The 17,666-nt window shown below is 36.3% G+C and overlaps 1 protein-coding gene across 5 annotated transcripts in view; it reads right to left on the bottom strand.

The window, feature by feature from the left end:
* BIRC6 (baculoviral IAP repeat containing 6) overlaps window positions 1-17,666 on the bottom strand; it is a 178,083-nt gene that overhangs the window by 84,815 nt on the left and 75,602 nt on the right. For all 5 annotated transcript variants that reach the window (XM_061991164.1, XM_061991166.1, XM_061991168.1 and 2 more), the window contains 8 exons: window positions 11,767-11,900; window positions 10,632-10,759; window positions 8,044-8,606; window positions 4,911-5,086; window positions 4,247-4,343; window positions 3,899-4,093; window positions 3,318-3,518; window positions 2,405-2,684 (listed from right to left, as the gene is read on the bottom strand). In XM_061991164.1, the coding sequence (XP_061847148.1) occupies window positions 2,405-2,684; window positions 3,318-3,518; window positions 3,899-4,093; window positions 4,247-4,343; window positions 4,911-5,086; window positions 8,044-8,606; window positions 10,632-10,759; window positions 11,767-11,900 (1,774 nt within the window). The remainder of the gene's footprint in view (window positions 1-2,404; window positions 2,685-3,317; window positions 3,519-3,898; window positions 4,094-4,246; window positions 4,344-4,910; window positions 5,087-8,043; window positions 8,607-10,631; window positions 10,760-11,766; window positions 11,901-17,666) is intronic.

The following is a 17,666-nucleotide window of genomic DNA, read 5'->3' as shown; positions in this document are numbered from 1 at the left end:
AGAAGATGTTTACATAGGGGGATAGCAGCGGGGAGGGTGTGGGGTTTTTTGTTTTGTTGATTTTGTGGGGTTCTTTCTGGGTTTTGTGAAATTGTTTTTCTGCTTGTTTTATATTAAAGGCAGCTGGCCAAAAAAAAACACATACCAACACACTGCCTCACTTAGGCACCATTGGATTTATTAAGGTCAAAATTCTGCAGTAGTGGTTGGCATTAAAATTATATGCCTGCACAGCTTTCTTGACATTACAAACTTTTAGGGTCATACACACCTACAATAACTGAGAGTGAACCTTAGTGAACTTGACTTAAAAAGCACACAGAAGCACTGTAGAAAGTAAAAATGTGTTAGCCACTGCATTTTCCCCATGTCTCTCTTATTCTTTAATAGAATTGTTCAATATTCCTTTTAATAATAAATCTTGAAATGTAAACCTATTGTAATTGAATCAATTTAGAAACATATTAACCAGACTTCATTAAAACAAATATACTACAATGCTGTTTAAACTAGCATTATAAACATGACAGTAACTTAAGTTGCATGTGAAATAAACAGTTCTAAAGTAACTGGTTAAATTGTTTTCACAGTTAACCTTATCTCCCAAAGTCAAAAAAAGGGCAAATTTGCATACAGATCTTCAACAAAGTTTCCAATTATTTTTAGGAATAATTTGCTCCTAAATATTAATCATTTTAGAAAAGAAAGGGTTTTTTTTAATGTCTAAACCAAAATTACATTGAAGTTGATTGAGTATTTATTTACTACCATTACTTTATTGTGATACTTAGAGAACTAAGATGAAAGTCAAAATAAAACATTTCGAGAAATGAAGAATGAATCCTCACTTTCTTTCTTCAGATATTGATTATTTTCATGTGACTAAGATAAACCTCTCTGAAGTACAAATATAGCGATAGCATAATTTGGCTATGAATATTTGCTTAACTGCTATTCAAAATCAAAACCAATTTCAGTGATACAGCTTTTATCAAATATACACTGGATAGTATTAATGTTCTCTAAATTTACTTACTCTCAGAAAGGAAGAAGAAAGGTTTTTAGAACTTTCCCATGCTCTTTTTCCAAATTTATAAAACATCTATGTTCAAAGATGAAATATTTCAAATTACTGAATTTTTAAAGTGTAGAAAGCCAAATTATGGAATGATGTGTCCTGGTTTTAGTCGTGATAGAGTTAATTTTCTTCCTAGGGCTACATTTTGGGTTTATGCTAAAAAGAATGTTGCTAACCCAGGAATTATCTGGTTGTTGTCAAGCAGTGCTTGCACAGTCTCACAGCCTTTTCTGCTTCACCCTGCCCTGCCAGCGAGTGGGCTGTTGGGGCACAAGAAGCTGCAAAGGAGCATGGCCAGGGCAATTGACCCAAACCAGCTAAAGAGCGATTCCACACCATGGGATGTCATGCCCAGGACAGAAACTTGGGGAAGCTGGCAGGGAGGGGTGGATTGTTCTTGGGCATTGGTCAGTGAATTGTGAGCAACTGCACTAGATATCACTTCATATATTCTTGGGTTTTGTTTCTGTGTCTCATATCCCTTCTGATTACAATCATTACTGTTCTTATAATTGTTGTTATATTTTCTTTTAGTTATTACATTGTTCTTATCTCAACCTAGGAGTTTTGTTTTCTTTTATGAGAGGGATGGACAAACGGGTGAGTGGCTGCATGGTGCTTAGCTGCTGGCTGGGATTATACCACTACACAAGGAAATCTTAAAAATTCACTCATTAAGTTAAAGTTCAAAAACTTTAACACTTAAAAAAAATCCTTACAAGGTTTAATTATTTTTATTTTAAAAAATGAGTTAGAAATTCAAGATGCCACCTAACCAAATAAAAACTTTTGAAAGGAAATCTTGCTGACATGCCAGAATCACAGTAACATTCAGTTCCTATTTCTCAAACGTTTGCCAACAGCAATATTAGATATGACTTCCACAAAATATCCCTTTGTGCTATTTCTGCTTCTGCTCCAATACTTATGTAACTCTGTTGACTCCAGTAGAGAAGAAATATATTGCTACTTCAGTTTTTCTGACAACTGCCTACCAATTAAGAACACAGAATAAAATTCTAAATGTTTTCCCGTGCTCTGCATTCTTTCACCGTTGCAGAGGTGAAACACTCCCTTTGGCATATGCAGATTAGGCAAGCTACCAAAAAAGCATGCAAAGTACTGCTTATATTGGCCTTGTTAAAAAAAAAGAGAAAGTTTTCTAAGATATTTGAAACAGATTCTGTAAATGTTAAAAATCAAATACAAAACCAAGTAACTCATGAATACAGTTTTTGCTACTTGATGATCTCTCTGGGAGCAAAACCCCCCCCAAACTGTGAACAGGTACAAACGTGCCTCTGTGCATTGGTGGTAGAAGCTTACCTTGTTTTAGAGACCTGGTCCTCAGAGGGAAGGAATGGATTATTCACGGTTGCAGAAGAGGTGTTTCCAAAGGCTGTGAGGCCTAACAGTTTGATCTGAGAGAGGCCTAGTGTGCTGGCATCCCGAGGACGATGGAGACGAAGGCAGACAGCTGAAGCAACTTCAGCTTTTACCAGTTGGATTTTTATATAGGTGAGACCGCTTGTGATAACAGGAGTTGACAAAGGTAACATATTGACACCATCTGCACTTATTTCAACAGATACTGATGAAGGGCATGCTACAGAGGAAGATAAGAAGGTTTAATACTATTTAAAAATCTATACTGGTTTGAATTTTAAAGTGATGAACATGTATCCCTGATAAAAGATGCCTAAGATGACTTCAATCATCTTGTTCTCTAAACACTACGACAGAGCTGCAACTGGAGTATTTGACCTGTGTGATGGTATATGTTAAAATGCATAACCATTTTGATACCTGGTGTATACAGTTTATTTCAAAGCCTTAAGATGAAGAAAAGCCCTGTCATGTAGGCCAGGTAAACGCCATGTTTCCCCAGCAGGGCTAGATGAAAATCTCAAACTTTATTCCAACTACCATATAAAATAATTTTCTCTGAAGACTGCTGACAATTATCATATTTTCATGAGGGAAAGTTTTGATAAGTTCGACAATGTTTTTTGGCATAGTTAACATTAATGCTGCAAGTCCTGATTAGCTAGAAGAAATCAAGCAGAGACAGGACTCTCCATTCTCAAGGAAGGTAGAATTAGCAAGCTTTTCAATTTATTTTACAGGCATGCTTCAAACAACCTCTCAGCTTTAGCTTTTCATATCATACTCTTTTATCGTTTCTAAATCCTACTCTTCTAATTTTCCAACCAATATTCGTGTCAGTGAAGCTACTTACTCGCCAGAGAGGCCAGGTGAGGCTGGATGTGGATCTCCTTGAGCAGCACAGCTGCAGGAAGGTGAATTGTGAGGTCACACCAAGCTTCCTCTGGTAAAAATATGTAAGACCATGCAGCAGACCGAGCTCTTCTGTGAGGAGGAGTTGCCTGCAGCAGCACTTCAGCAGGCTGGGCAGTGGGACTGCTTGAGGTGATTGAACCTTCAAAACCAGTATCATTAACATCAATTATTAATGTTTATTAATAAAGCTTACAACATGAACTGTGGTAAACAGTTTACCTCTCTGTTTCAGCTTATTGACAATATCACACGTGTAATGACAACTGTTGAGATATCCTTCTTTTAGACTGCTTTACATAGGCAGTTTACATATCCACAAGAAAATTTGCCAAGGAACACTTGTTACTGAAATTCTGAACTTTCTATCAAGAGTTCATCCTGAAACTGCAGCAACCTCTCCATTTAGAAGATGTAATATTATTGCAACATTTGACACTACCACAACAAGTTTTGTGAAGAATGTGGTAAATCTTCAAATGACCAGCAGACATTTATTTAAGGGAAAGAAGTATTACTCACCCAAAGGTGCAAAATTGTGAATTCCTTCTGCGTTATCAGGCTCAGAAGCCAGCACTCTAGCTTTCAAACTGCTGTCTGTTGCTTTGGTGGGACCAGAATCAAGAAATTTCATAATAGTTGAAACCATACTTCTTGCTGTGTTAACAATAGCTCTTGTGCTCGTTACCATGTTGTTACAAATAAGCTGAACACCACCTAAGGGGAAAGCACCAACACTGATCAGATTCATACAATACATTCTAAGCAAACAAAGTCTTATTTAGTACATTTGCTCCTCTAGACATGTATCTGTACTCCTTTAAGTACCAAAAAAATCCTTTCACTTGATGCAGCTAAAGATGTTCTTACCCATATCATGGAAAGCCTTCAGTGCCTCACTTGTATCCAACACTCGTAAAATGAACCAGAGCAGTGGCTCAGATAATTGACAAGTGGCGAGAGAACCCTAAAAGAATAACAGTTAAGAAACACAGTGTGTTATATAAAATTAATATGACACAAATATGCACAACTGCTCTTTGCCTCCTCTTTTAGTAGGCAAAAATCCCAGAGAGGAAATGCTGCCATAGTTGGCCTGTTTGCCACAAAACAGCAAGACTGTGTTCCACATGGTTCACTTCTTACATAGGAGAAGATTTCAGTGGTAAGGAAAAAATCAGATTACCGAGGTAAACAGCTGAAGGGAAATAAGAATATTGAGAATTTAAAAAACTTGCTAATATGAACATAATAAATGTGTTTCTCACCTACACATAATATAATACTCATCTACTTTCAAGCTTGTAACCAGGAACACATACAGGAATGTAAAAAAGTCCTTACAGAACCTTTCTTCCTCTAATATGAGTGATGGAGGGAGGCTTCCGAACTTCAACACAGGAGTTAAATGAGCTAGGAAAAATATTTATATTTCTTTTACATAACACTGGTTCTGTTTTCTGAGCTTATTACAGATTACATTATCAACTCACCTATAATTCCCTTGAAGCATGGCACACCTAAGGGAACTTACCTGTCTTCCCATGTACCCACAGGCCATATAGGTAAGAATTGGCTGCAGCATCATTTGCACTGTTGTTGCTTTTTTACTAAGTGTTGTCAGGATAGTGAACAACCCGTCTCCAACTGATATTGCATCCAAGCCACCATGAAAGTTTTCATGTTTAGTAAGATGTAAGCCACTTGCACCTTAGTGAAAACAGAAACAGTTTAAAGGTTAGCAAGCAAGACCTAACTAACCATTACAGCACTTAAGAGAACTGAGGGATAATTGAATATATTTTCAGTTACATGTTTACATACATTTTACAAACGGGACAGTTGTCAGGATTGTGTAAGCTACTGTTAGTGTTCTCTGACACATGATACCTTCTTCAGAGTATAAAGAGGAAGACTTGATCCAGCAAGTAAGTGAATTTAAATCCAACTTTAGATAAAATGATAAAAATGAGTGTAATTAGTGAAAGAAGCAAAGTAAGAACTACAAGGATTGAAATCACTCCTAGCCAGATGAACAATTAAGAAGTGCACTTGTGCAATCAATAAATTCTCAACATCTAACGTATCTAACCTTTCCCAAGATTCTCCTTCTCAGTGCTACAGCTCAGGATTTTTTAATGAGGACTTACCAAATATCAGTATTCAGCAGTATTGGGTTACACATAACTGAAACTGTGGGTGACAAGCAAAAGAACAGTCTTCCCAAGGAACAGATCACAAACATAAATACAACTGTCTTATAAAACCTATGACATCAATCTGAAACAGCTTTTAAAAATAGCATTAGAGTGGGAAAACTGATGGAATAATCCCATTTCATTTAGATAAAATAGAGTTATACTAACCAATAATAATTTAAAAATGTGTTCAAGGGATCTTTGGAACATGCCTTAGAGAAACATTTTGGCAAGAGAATTGACAGCTGTAGTACTTTAATCACCTTCAAGCTGTCAAGAAAGATGATATTGGTAAGCACTGGATGCATGGAGACAGTCAGAGAAAGAGAAGTCTTAGGACTCAGCATTTACAGTCTAGAAAAGTTAAATGGAATGAATGATGCAGCTGAAGCCCACTAAGCTGGGTTTGCCGTGAAGATCCTGAGGTGAGCAGAAGGTAGGAGAGGAGAGGAACATTGTTACTTGTATGATTTTCACAGTCTGTCAATTATAAAGCATAAAAAACTAATGAAGTAAACAGACAAAATGATAATAAAAGAAAATCCAACAGATGTTTAACTTCATGTGGCAAGTGAATTACCCAAGGCCATCCTAGAGTTCCTGAGCAGCTGGCTCACCAGATGCAGTAAATTAACATTATTAGCATAAATTTTGACACCAGAGCCGCTCACATCAGTACACATCTGCAGACATCATCTTATTTTTCCTGGTAGCTAGCATGCTGCACTAGCTATTATGTGCTTACTATTACAAGCTGATAACTGATTATGTGGATCATATATAACCTTGGCCATGGTCTTGGAAAAATGTTTTGTTCACAGAAATTATCTGGACATAGCTCAGTACAGGTTTTTACAGGGTAATTTAAACCACGAATAGCTGTGTTACATCTTCTCAGAATATACAGAGAAATTAGTTTCAGTAATCTGGTCTAAAAAAACCTTGGGAGGAACAATACAACTGGGATAAAGAGATCAGCTGGCCCAGTATTCTGAATTCAGTGAAAAGCTTTTTTAAAGAACATCATTTTCCGAAACAGCCTTTTTAAAAATGCAGAACTGCTTAACAGAAATCAGTAGTTTAGAAAAACATCAAAATTGAAAATGATATTTGAATTTCACTCCAAGGAAACACATACTCAGAAAAAACTATAATTCTCAGAACAAACTGCTTTCAGCATTCATAGCGTATTTGCAATATGACACTAACATCCAGAGTAAAGGAGATGTTATGGGATGAATTTCAGGAAAGTTCCAACAGCACAATCCAGGCTAGTCAAATCCTGTTTGCTGTTTAATTGGACTACTGGAGATTAATACTTTTTCCTCAATTGTTTTTATGTCAAAATGAACAACTGTTCTAACATTCACATGCTCTCATCCAAAATACACTACTTTCTGGTAATAGGCTTGTTTATCAGTTTCATGTCTGCTTATAAAGAGACTACCACAGAAGATGTCAGATACTTTCTTTAACAGAAGAGAATCACTATAAAGAGAACAAAATTTTACAACTATTATGCCTGAAACAGAGTGAAAGAGCTTCACCCATCTTCCAGCAAAACTTTTCCAGTTTTGCACATGCAGAAACATTCACAGTGTTGCCATCAGTGGTTTAATTTGTGCAAACAAACTATATGTTATCATCAGAGCTCACAAGCAAGTCACATAGTCTCTCTGAGAAGATGCACCTGAGGTACATATCTAACAAACAGCAAGTTTGCTGTTCAAAGTACTATTGGCTTCCTCACTTGTTCATAGTGGGAAGATCCCACTCACAAATATATGACTGGAATTCCCAGAATATGGTGTTAATGAGATTTCTTGCAAAACGGGAATAGAAAAGTTTATGTATTCTATGCAATAGCCACAATTGTTATTTGTTGTTTTCAAAAAAGATTTCAAAAAGGAAAATAATGCAATACACAGTGAACAACTGAGGTAACAAGTCTATAGAACAAACTGAAGACTAATCCTAATCCATGCACAGAAGCATGCAGTGAGCAGAGACTGAAATACAGGAAATTCCATTTAAACATGAGAAAAAGGCTTTCCTACTTTAAGAATGGTTGAATGTTGAAACAGGTTGCCAAGGATGGTTGTAGTTTCCACCCTTGGGGAATTAAAAATTCAACTGGACAAAGTACCAAGCAATCTGCTCTCTGCGCCATGCTCTGAGTTGACCCTACTTTGTGCAGAGAGGTTGGACTTGACTGTCTCCAGAGGCCCATTTCAACATTGACCATTCCAAGATTCAGGAAATTCAAATGTTAAATGCACTCTTGCATTACTGTCTCCCACCTCACATTATTTTCTTTTCCACATACCTATTCCTCCTTTTACTTTTTATCAGCCTCTTTTTCCTGTAATATCAATGACAGTCTTTCATGTTTACACCCAATATATGAGTTTGTGTAAGTTGTGTTTCACCAGCACAAAAAACCTTTCATTTTATTTACAAAATACCTACCAATAATCATTGCCATAGCACTGCTGTTACACTGGCCAAGTGCAGACAGTATCTGGCTCATAATTTGTTGGTTGGCTAACACCAAGTCTGCCACATATGCAGGTGATCCTTGAGTATTAGGGTTGCTTCCATTGCCATCTTTGCCTCCTGAAACCTTTTCTTCATCAGACACACTGTCTGTAGTACTGCTTGCTACTGGTACACGGGCACTATATTCTCGGTTACTGGAAAGCGGCAGTTGAACTAAAATGTTCACTAGTTTTAGCAAATCAAACATAAGTTGATCCCTTGTCATTTCTCCACAAACTGCTTTGGCATCACCTGGACGAATAATGTTGGCAAAAAGACCCCCAAAACACGCTCGAGCACCCACGGAGCTGTCTGAGCCGCTGCGAGACATCACTTTGTCTGAACATGTAATGTAATGATGCACAAGGAAGGTTATAGACTCAATCACTGCAGAAATAGTGCTGACTGACACAACTTCAAAATTCTGTTCCAGGGTAAATTCCAAGAGCTTAACTTGTGCATCCAAGGGTCCCTGGCCAGTCTGGAAAGCACCCCTGAAAGAAATAAAACAGAAACAGGAAAAGAAAAAGAAGATACGTCATTGTTCAACATTAACAGGTTAAACTGGTTGGCTGGTTGAGGGCTTTTTGAGAACCAAATATTTTTAAGAATCAAAAAGTACTCCAGACTGCTAATAAATAAAAATTCAGCCATTTTTAGCAACACGTGTTGAAGCATAATCTGATTTGTTTTCATGAGTGGAGCATTCATAACTTCATATACTGGTCATTACACAGCCTGTAGAATCTGCTTATGATATTATTTTCCTGATATCACTAGAGATTAAAGTTGCCTTTGAAAAAGTCTATGATCCAACTGTTTTCATAAACACTTGGTTAATTTTGTAGATATAGACTTGGAATACAGTCCTGTTTGGTTGTGGGTAGGAAGTTACACGTTTTTTCCACACATTTCTTCATGAAAAGTTCTCTAATACTTCAATATAATTAGGAATATTTACTTTCTAACAGGAAATCATGATGGGTCTTTCCTTGCCTTAGATTTCCTTCCCCATCCTGAGGTAGAGTGAAGAATGATCAGGTTTTAGCTAAGTAGTAACTATATATAAGACCATGACAGGGTACTCAACCTATTAGAGGTTGTTGCTTGTAGGTTGATTGCTTGAAGGACCTCTTTTAGGTTTGAGTTTTGTTTTCCCTATTGCTTTTACACATATTCTGGTGGACTATAAAATCAATCTTTGAATCAATACATTTAAAATAAAAGTGGCGCCAATTCTTGAAGTATGAGGCAGTTACTCATTTTTTGATATCTTTTGACATTGATTAAACTTCAAAAAAATCTTTCAAATCAAATACATAGCAAAGTCATTTATAGAAATTTCTCCAAATAAAATATTTGTTGTAACAGTAAAATACTGTTTTTCTTCACATTCTTATGCTTTGATGAGACATGGCATATTTCAGTAATTACCTGAAGTTCTAGAGATAACCATTTAATCCCTTTCTTGTGCTTTTCTTTCATTTTATGGTATCTCAGTCCCACCTTTTGTTTGTTTCAAAAGAAGTCTAACACATTTCAAGAACTACCCTTTCAGTAGCCTCACTAACTTGTTTCCAATAAATCATGGTATGCAGACACACATTCCAAGATTCACTGTGAATTAATCATTTCATTGTAAAAGGGCATTTTCTATAAGTGATTGATCATGAACATAACCAGTAACCACCAACTATCCAATTTAAATTACTAAACTGGAATCTCTTAGAGAAGGCTGAAACCACTCTCTATATGATTAAAGAATACGTAACACTGAACTGCCACCTACTGGGAAGCCAGAAACCGATGAAGCTCATCCTTAATTATATGAAGCCTTTGTCTAGGGATGAGCAGAACATCAGTACCAGGAATAAATTATAGTTCCTAATGAACTTCAGATCAAACAGTTGCCATATTTCTGGTATACTGTTGTATATACAACAGTTTTGTGTGAATCAACCTAGTCTTGAAGAACCAGAGCTGTAAGAGACAAGACATAAGCTCTTATTTCTCCTGTGGTCAGCAGCAGTGTCTCTCCACTTGTGGAGAGACATCAATAGGCCACAGGAGCAGTGGGGTAGAAGGTTTTGCAGTGTTGGGTGAGAAGAGGAGAAGAATAGGACAAAGCAATAAATATGCATATTGAATAAATAGGAACACATAATCTCATATTTTGCCCAACAATGAAAAAAAAAGCCATTCATAATACTTTCATTTCTAGAATCTTTCATTAACTCACACCTGTCAGAATACTTGTTTCTCTTTTAATAGGTAAGGTCGTCAAACAACAGTTTAAGGTTTCTATTTACTGTTCCTTACAAATGGAGAGCTGTGTGTCGATTCCAGTTGCACTCTTCCACATGTCAGATCCTGCTGGTAATGCTGCAGCAATACCTAAGATTTCCATCCATATAAAACTTGACAGTATGATGAGGTGACACACACATCTGAGCTGATACACACTCATACAGATTTTAAAGACAAAGAGAGTACAGAAAGGAAAAAGAGTTAACCTTTACCTTTCTGTTGAAAGTATATGTATCAATTTCAACAAAAATTCACTGAACATCTGAGGACAAGTTGAAGAAAGGTGCACTTGTAATCGAGTAAGAAATTCTTGCATAGCTTGCGTTGCTGTTGGCCCAACCTAGAGGGAAAGGCATTTTAGTAAGTATTATATAAAACTGAAATGTCTTCAAGAACATTAAGTAGTATCTAACAAGAACATTTTCTAAGAACAGAAAAATATTATGTAGCTTGACTTGCTTTCTGAAAAAAGTTTACAAAATTTTCACAGGAGAACTGTTTTGTAACAGTTTATATTATGTGTTTTCTATTACCAACCTAAAAAGCAAATAATTCAGTTCTTTGCCTGAGACTTATTTTGCGGCTTGAGACTTATATTTTTCAGCAATGCAAACCACAGTTCACAGAGGATGTATTTCTGTGCTAATCTGAATATTTTTTCACAGTTTTACATAAAGATGCTTTAAAATTAATGGCACTATGCAATGTTTGAGTTCTGGGAAAAACTACATATATTCCAGAAAATTTTCCGCAAAATATTGGAAATATCAGGTGGGTTTTTTTATGTCTCCTAAACTAAGTATTTTTAAGACTCATGCCAAATATTAAGTTAACTTGGCCTTTTAAAAATCACTATTCATAGATGTTTCAAAGACTGCAAGGAGTCAGAAAACATTAGTTGAAATTAGGAGAAATTGTAGACACCACATAAATTCAGACACAGGCAGAAAAATGTAACTTTAAATTCCGGAATTATTTGATTTTTGAACTTAACCTTAATTGGCATTTTAATCCCAACCCAACAATGTTTCAGGAAACTAACTCCTATTACTTTTTTTCAGGTATGCAATTAAAATATTCTAACAGAACTCATTCACTGATATACTGCATGGCATTCTCTTCCTATGGCAAGTCTCCAGATTGCTGTAAAAACCTACAATCACAACTCATATTGGTGTATTACTAACAAGAGCTTCCCTATGGTTGTTTGTCAGAACCAAATAAGACTATAACCAAAAAAACCCCAAACCCAAAGAAGCCAATAATATCAGTATGAATAACACATTCAAGCAAGTGTATTGAAATTCTACTCTGAAGAGTTTTTATCTTAATTTAATTGCTAGTTACCTGTGGACTGTGTTGATTTGTTCCATGAGGATTAGTGCCGGAAAGAAATTTCACTAACACATGAATGAGGTTTGGATCTGACACCAACAACTGAGCAGTACTTTCCTGAGCTCCAATGGCACTACTTTGACCAGCTTAAAAATGAAGACATACAAAGTAAATCTGTGATCTTAAGCATTACATGTAAATCAAACATATTAACTGCATAATTATACTTATTTCATTTTGTGTAAACAGCAAAATCAGCTACTGAAAGATGTCTACTCAGGACTAAAATTTTGAGTGTAGTGTTCTCCATTAAGAATGTATATAAACCCCCTAAACCGTTCCATTGGGGTTTCAAGCTTGCTAAGGCAATAATCCTGAAAGCAGAGCTTCATTTTTTGGAAACAATTTATACATTTTGGTTTGTTTCTCTTTGCTAGTCCAACACTTCAATAAGGCTTCACTGTGTTTGTTAGTCAGACAGATCACACATTCTATTAACCTGTAAACAAGATATTTTTGTCCTTGACATGTTCAGGACTTACCATTGACTAAAACTGCAGAGAGTATAAACAGGTAAGAACTTTGAGGACCCTAAGACACACTCTTCAATGATCAAACAAACGAGCTTTACTAAAGGTGAAGTCTTAATCAGTAGTGGTATACTGAAGCAATGCAACTTGAAGAAAGCAGAGCTACCTACTGAATAAAAATATGTATTTTTATAATATTAGATCTATCTAAATGAAGTTACAAGTTATTACATGTGACGATGCAATCTCTTTCAGACTATCTCAATCATATACAGAAGACTAAATCAAGCAAAATGATGCTTTGGTACAACAGCTTGACTGTCATCCCTTCTATTCCCAAGATAAGATTCTTCATTTGAGACACAGTTGAAGGATTAAATCCTGACCTACTTCCTAGTCATTCTGCTTATCACAATCTTCAAAATTCACATTAATTTCTTAAAACTGAGGAAAGTTAAACTAAAAATTACCAACCAGGAGGCCTTTGTCAAAACCAGAATGAAACCCTCACTGCTTCCTTCTCAGTTCAAAAGCTTTCAGAGCATTAAATAAAAACAGCATTGGAAAGATACGTGCTATAAGAAGAAATCCTTACGGGAAAATGGAAGGAAAACTAGATGCAGAAAACTAGTGTTTCTTGTACTGCTATATAAATAATTTTACATTCATTTATCAGTGGCATAGCAATTGCTGAAGTTGAATAAAAACAAGAAAGCATCTCACAGCATTCCATTCCCCTTGTATTGTAGACAATAAGCCTGCTCTAGTTTACATTTGGTAGTGCAAAAGATGAAAAGGCTAGGTCTTGCCTAGGTGAGGATCAAGTCTGTAAAAGGTAAGCATACAATTCACAGCTTCTCTGAAAGAAAAAAAATGCATGTTTCTGAACAACAGAGAAGCCTCCCATTGCAGTATGTGCCTTGGAAACAGCAGTCTGGGTGAACTGATAAAATTTATTTTCCCTTGGACCCCTGAAAACTTACTAAAGTAAAACATACAATACATTGATTTTCCCTCTAAGAAAACTAGGTATGTAGGCTGTTAGTGGTTTGGAGAGTTTTTTTGTGGTTGTTTTGGGTGAGTGTTTCTGACTATATAATGATATCATTTAAACTTAAACAACACTCAAGCCATTAAGAATACTACCACTTGCTCACAGCCTACATACTGAGACCTGTTGTATTACTGTTTTTTGTGTTTGGTGACCACTTAAATTATTTTGAAACTTAAGACAAACCACTAACACTAAAATTCCATTGAATTGCAGTTGACGTAACTAATCAATAAGTGAAGTTAATCTGAAATTGGTTATTCTATTTTTCATAGTCTTCTGTAACTTTTAGTTGTTTCAATACAATTGCATCATTCAAATTTTGTGCTGGATTTCAGTTTTGAGCTGGATGGCACTACAGTTTGTCCAAAAGCACTGAGTACCCAGTACAAAGTGTCCAAAATGTTTATATTTTTATTTGAAAAGAGGACATACTTTTGTGCTTTCCTGCATTCCTGAATGGTACCCTTATGAATATAAAGTATTTTGTTTTGTTCAGACACCTTGAATCACCTATGAAGTCTATAATGATCAGTGTGACAAGCAACACTGCTATTCAATGGGGTTTTTTTGTTTGTTTGTTTTTTTTTTAAAACAACAAACCAAAACAAACTCTCCATTGAAACTACAGCTTTTAGAATATATACACTTGCTTTTCTCTGAACAGGGCACAAATGAGGTGTAGTTTCAAGTAATTTTGTTCACTTATTTTTACAGAATCACATTTTAAAATAATGTTACCTTTGAGGAAACACCTTTTTCTAGCTGTGTTCACCTTCACTTGCTAAGTCTATACCCTAACTACTTAATTAATCTGGCCATTTGGGAAGACTTCACATTTTAATACAAGCAAATGTTACATTAGAACTTCCCTGGAACTGACAGTCCCAGCCCATCTCCTCCTACAATGGAGCAGCAAAGTCAACTTATTTCCTTCCAGTATCAGAAGGCCCCATAGTTTTTCTATGGTTTCAATGATAAGGTTTATGTCACAACTGAATAAATAAATTTTTATTACATCCTATATTATTTTTATATTTTGTATTTAACAGCTGAAAATACTACTACAATATAAAACCTCCTTTTTTTCTACATTATATTCATAGCTTTGACATGTTTTGTTTGACATTCTAACTTAGACCTCAGGATGTACCTACATTATCTGCTCTGTCAGGTAGTGTTTATGCTCAAAACACTGCTCTCCAACGGTATTTTTGATGACGATAAGAGATAAGCAAAAGGGCATATGAGGACAGCACAAATAGCTCTTGCTAAATGAACAGATGAGTAAATGCACCAAGAACGATTTGACACATGACAGCTGTTGACTTTAGAGTCACTAGTTCTGAGAAATCTCAGAGGCAGGAATCATTGATGATTTGCTTCTAACCATCTTTCTTTACATGGAATTAAACAGTTCTAGATGTTACCCATCAAAGGCTGATTTTAAACACTATCCTTGCAAAATTTGCCCCTGCATCTTGTAACCAATTATGGACATTCTTCTGACAAGAAATGGCAAGAGTGTTTGGTTTCTTCCTGAAAAATATCTTGCGCTCCTCAGGTAAGAGTTTCCGAAGAACAGAAGTTACACAGCCTGAGCTCTCATTCTGAAGACACCTACAAGCACATAATAGCATAAGGAAATAAGATTTTCTGACTGTGAACTGACTTGGCCAAGACAATGGCTGCTAAAAATCCCAGCATAGGACAGTTCTGCAAAAAAATCTGCTCTATACTCAGGTGAAGAACAAAATAAAAAGCCTTCATTAATATTGGACAGATTGGAGTTTTGGAGAAATAACTAGAAAATGGTCTTGAAAACAACATCAGGATGAGATCTCTAGAACCACCTAATTTCTCATCTTCTAATTCCTTCATATCTATGAAATGGTGAAACAATTCAGCAATCTTTAGAGACAATAGTTCAGGAGTGGCTTCAAAGAGAGTGTAAAACAAATAAACAAAAAGGGCAAACCCCTTATCTAGAAAGGATGGAACAGTATTAAAAAGCACTGCTTCTTCCTCTCTTTTTTTTCCCCATTCCTTTCTTCTTTTCAAATTGAAAACTGGGGAAAACAGAATGGCTGTATCTGAATATATGTATCAAATGATAATAATGAACTTCAGCTAAATACAACAAACTTAAGAAGGTTCTCTGGGATAGTTTTGAGATATGGTGGTTTAGAAAAATAACAATAGTGGGATTTGCTCAGTGCTAAAATGCCCACTAGAAAAAAAAAAAGTTCAGTAAATCGTCTATGAGCAGCTACACTCATAATGTTTTTCAGTTTCTAAAACAAAAAATTATCCCATGAGCATTACATCAAGAGGCTGTGCCTTCTTACTTTTTAAAAGGCTTATTGCATCTGAAGAGGTTTATTATACCTGAAATCACTTAACAAAATATTTTTGGTGGTGGTGTTTTTTCCATCAGTGAAGATATTCTGGAAATGAACACATTTGGGGGCTTGTTCTATTTTGGGTTATTAAAAGGGGACCGAACCTCATTTTATAACCACACACATCTAGCATGACTAACCTAAATTATTCCTAATGAACTGTAATTGACATCTTTGTGTTTTAAAAAAATCCAAATAAGCAACAATCTCTAAACAGAATCATGGAATCTTAAGGGTTGGAAGGGACCTTGAAAGATCATCTAGTCCAAACCCCCTGCCAGAGCAGGACCACCTACAATAAGTCACACAAGTACTCATCCAGGTGGGTCTTGAATGTCTCCAGAGAAGGAGACTCCACAACCCATCTGGGCAGCCCGTTCCAGTGCTCCCTCACCTGTCAATACAGCAAAGATATGTAAACTATTTGTACTTCACAGCTTAAAAGGTTACAAAACTAAAGAGGATACAACTGAAGCCTCACTCCAAAGAAAGGTGACACGTTATTTGTATTTCACCAGTCTTAAGAACAACTTGTCCTTAAATCGTTTGCTCCCTACTGGCTGTATATACCAAATAAAAAATATCCAAACCACAAAAGCCTATTGCTCCGGGAAAGGAGGATCTTGAAAATTAGAAGTTGTTGAGAACTCCTGTGAGACATTGCGTGTAAGGGCTTAAGAGGTTACTATTAGTCCCAGTTCTGAACTGAAGCACATGAAAACCAAAATTATTGATTGTAGAAGTGCTCTGGTGCATCCTACCTTCAGTTGTCAAGAACTGAACAGAGATTACTTCTTAATGTGACAGCTTAGTGCCACTGAGATAGAACAAATATCTCATATCCCTAGCTGCTAACGAATTCTGGCACAGAAGATCCCAGATGATGGGTGTTTAAATCTACTTAGCTCCAGGTTCTATCTGTGAGTATGACAAAAGGGGCAGTTAAGGGACCTGTATCTGTGTTAATCCACACACATACATAAAATGAGACACATCTTTAACCCTTTTCTTTATCCTCCAGCAATCTTGCATCTCCAGCCCTTTACAACTCAACTCTAACTTTGGGCTGGCAATCTTAAATCCACAAAAATCCACAATCACATTCATATGCTGAAGTGTGCCTGTGATGAGTTGCTTCTGAGCAGCTTTTCATTCACATCAAATACTGATGCTGGGCAACTGCCTCACAGACTCCTGCAAACAGGCAGCTGCCTGTCTGTCAGTGTCAGAGCACAACACTTAAACTCATACCACTTGGAGAAGGTTTGCATATGGTCTTGGTGGTATACACAGCATAATTTTTGGAAATTGCTAGTCTACTGTTACCAACTGGAGTGTTGAAAATACACATGGGTGTTAACTACACACACTGTTATCCTAATAAATCAGTCCATGTTCTGTGCTTAAATACCAAGAGTAAGATGGAGGTCTGCTTGTGAATATCAATTAAGTCTCTTCCATTAATTTATTCACAGCTGTCCTGCTTCACTTAATAGCAAAAATTCCAGCAGATTTTTGTGAGACTCATCTCTAAATAACAGCACAGAGCAGGCACAGGAAGTGAAAAGATGAAGAAAAAAATGCATCTCAAAGACAATTCTTTGAAACACACGAAGTTCTACTAGAACACGAGGAGAAACTTATTTTCTGTGAGGATGAGGGAGACCTGGCATATGCTGCCCAGGGAGGTTGTGGACTATCCTCCTTTGGAGTTATTCAAAATCCACATGGACATGTTTCCATGTGGCCTGACCAAGGTGAATCTACTTTAGCAGGGGTTGGACAGGATGATCTCTAGAAGTCCCTTCCAACCCCTGCCATCCTGTGAAATGGCATATATGAAAAAGAGTTTCATAAGGACCTTTGAAGAAAACTGTGGAGAACAGCTGTGTCAAAGGATGGGAAATTGCTTCATATAGGCAATTTGAA

The sequence above is a fragment of the Colius striatus genome, chromosome 2 (genome assembly GCF_028858725.1).
Source record: "Colius striatus isolate bColStr4 chromosome 2, bColStr4.1.hap1, whole genome shotgun sequence".
Lineage (NCBI taxonomy): Eukaryota > Metazoa > Chordata > Aves > Coliiformes > Coliidae > Colius > Colius striatus.
This window is presented reverse-complemented; position numbering and strand designations above follow the sequence as displayed.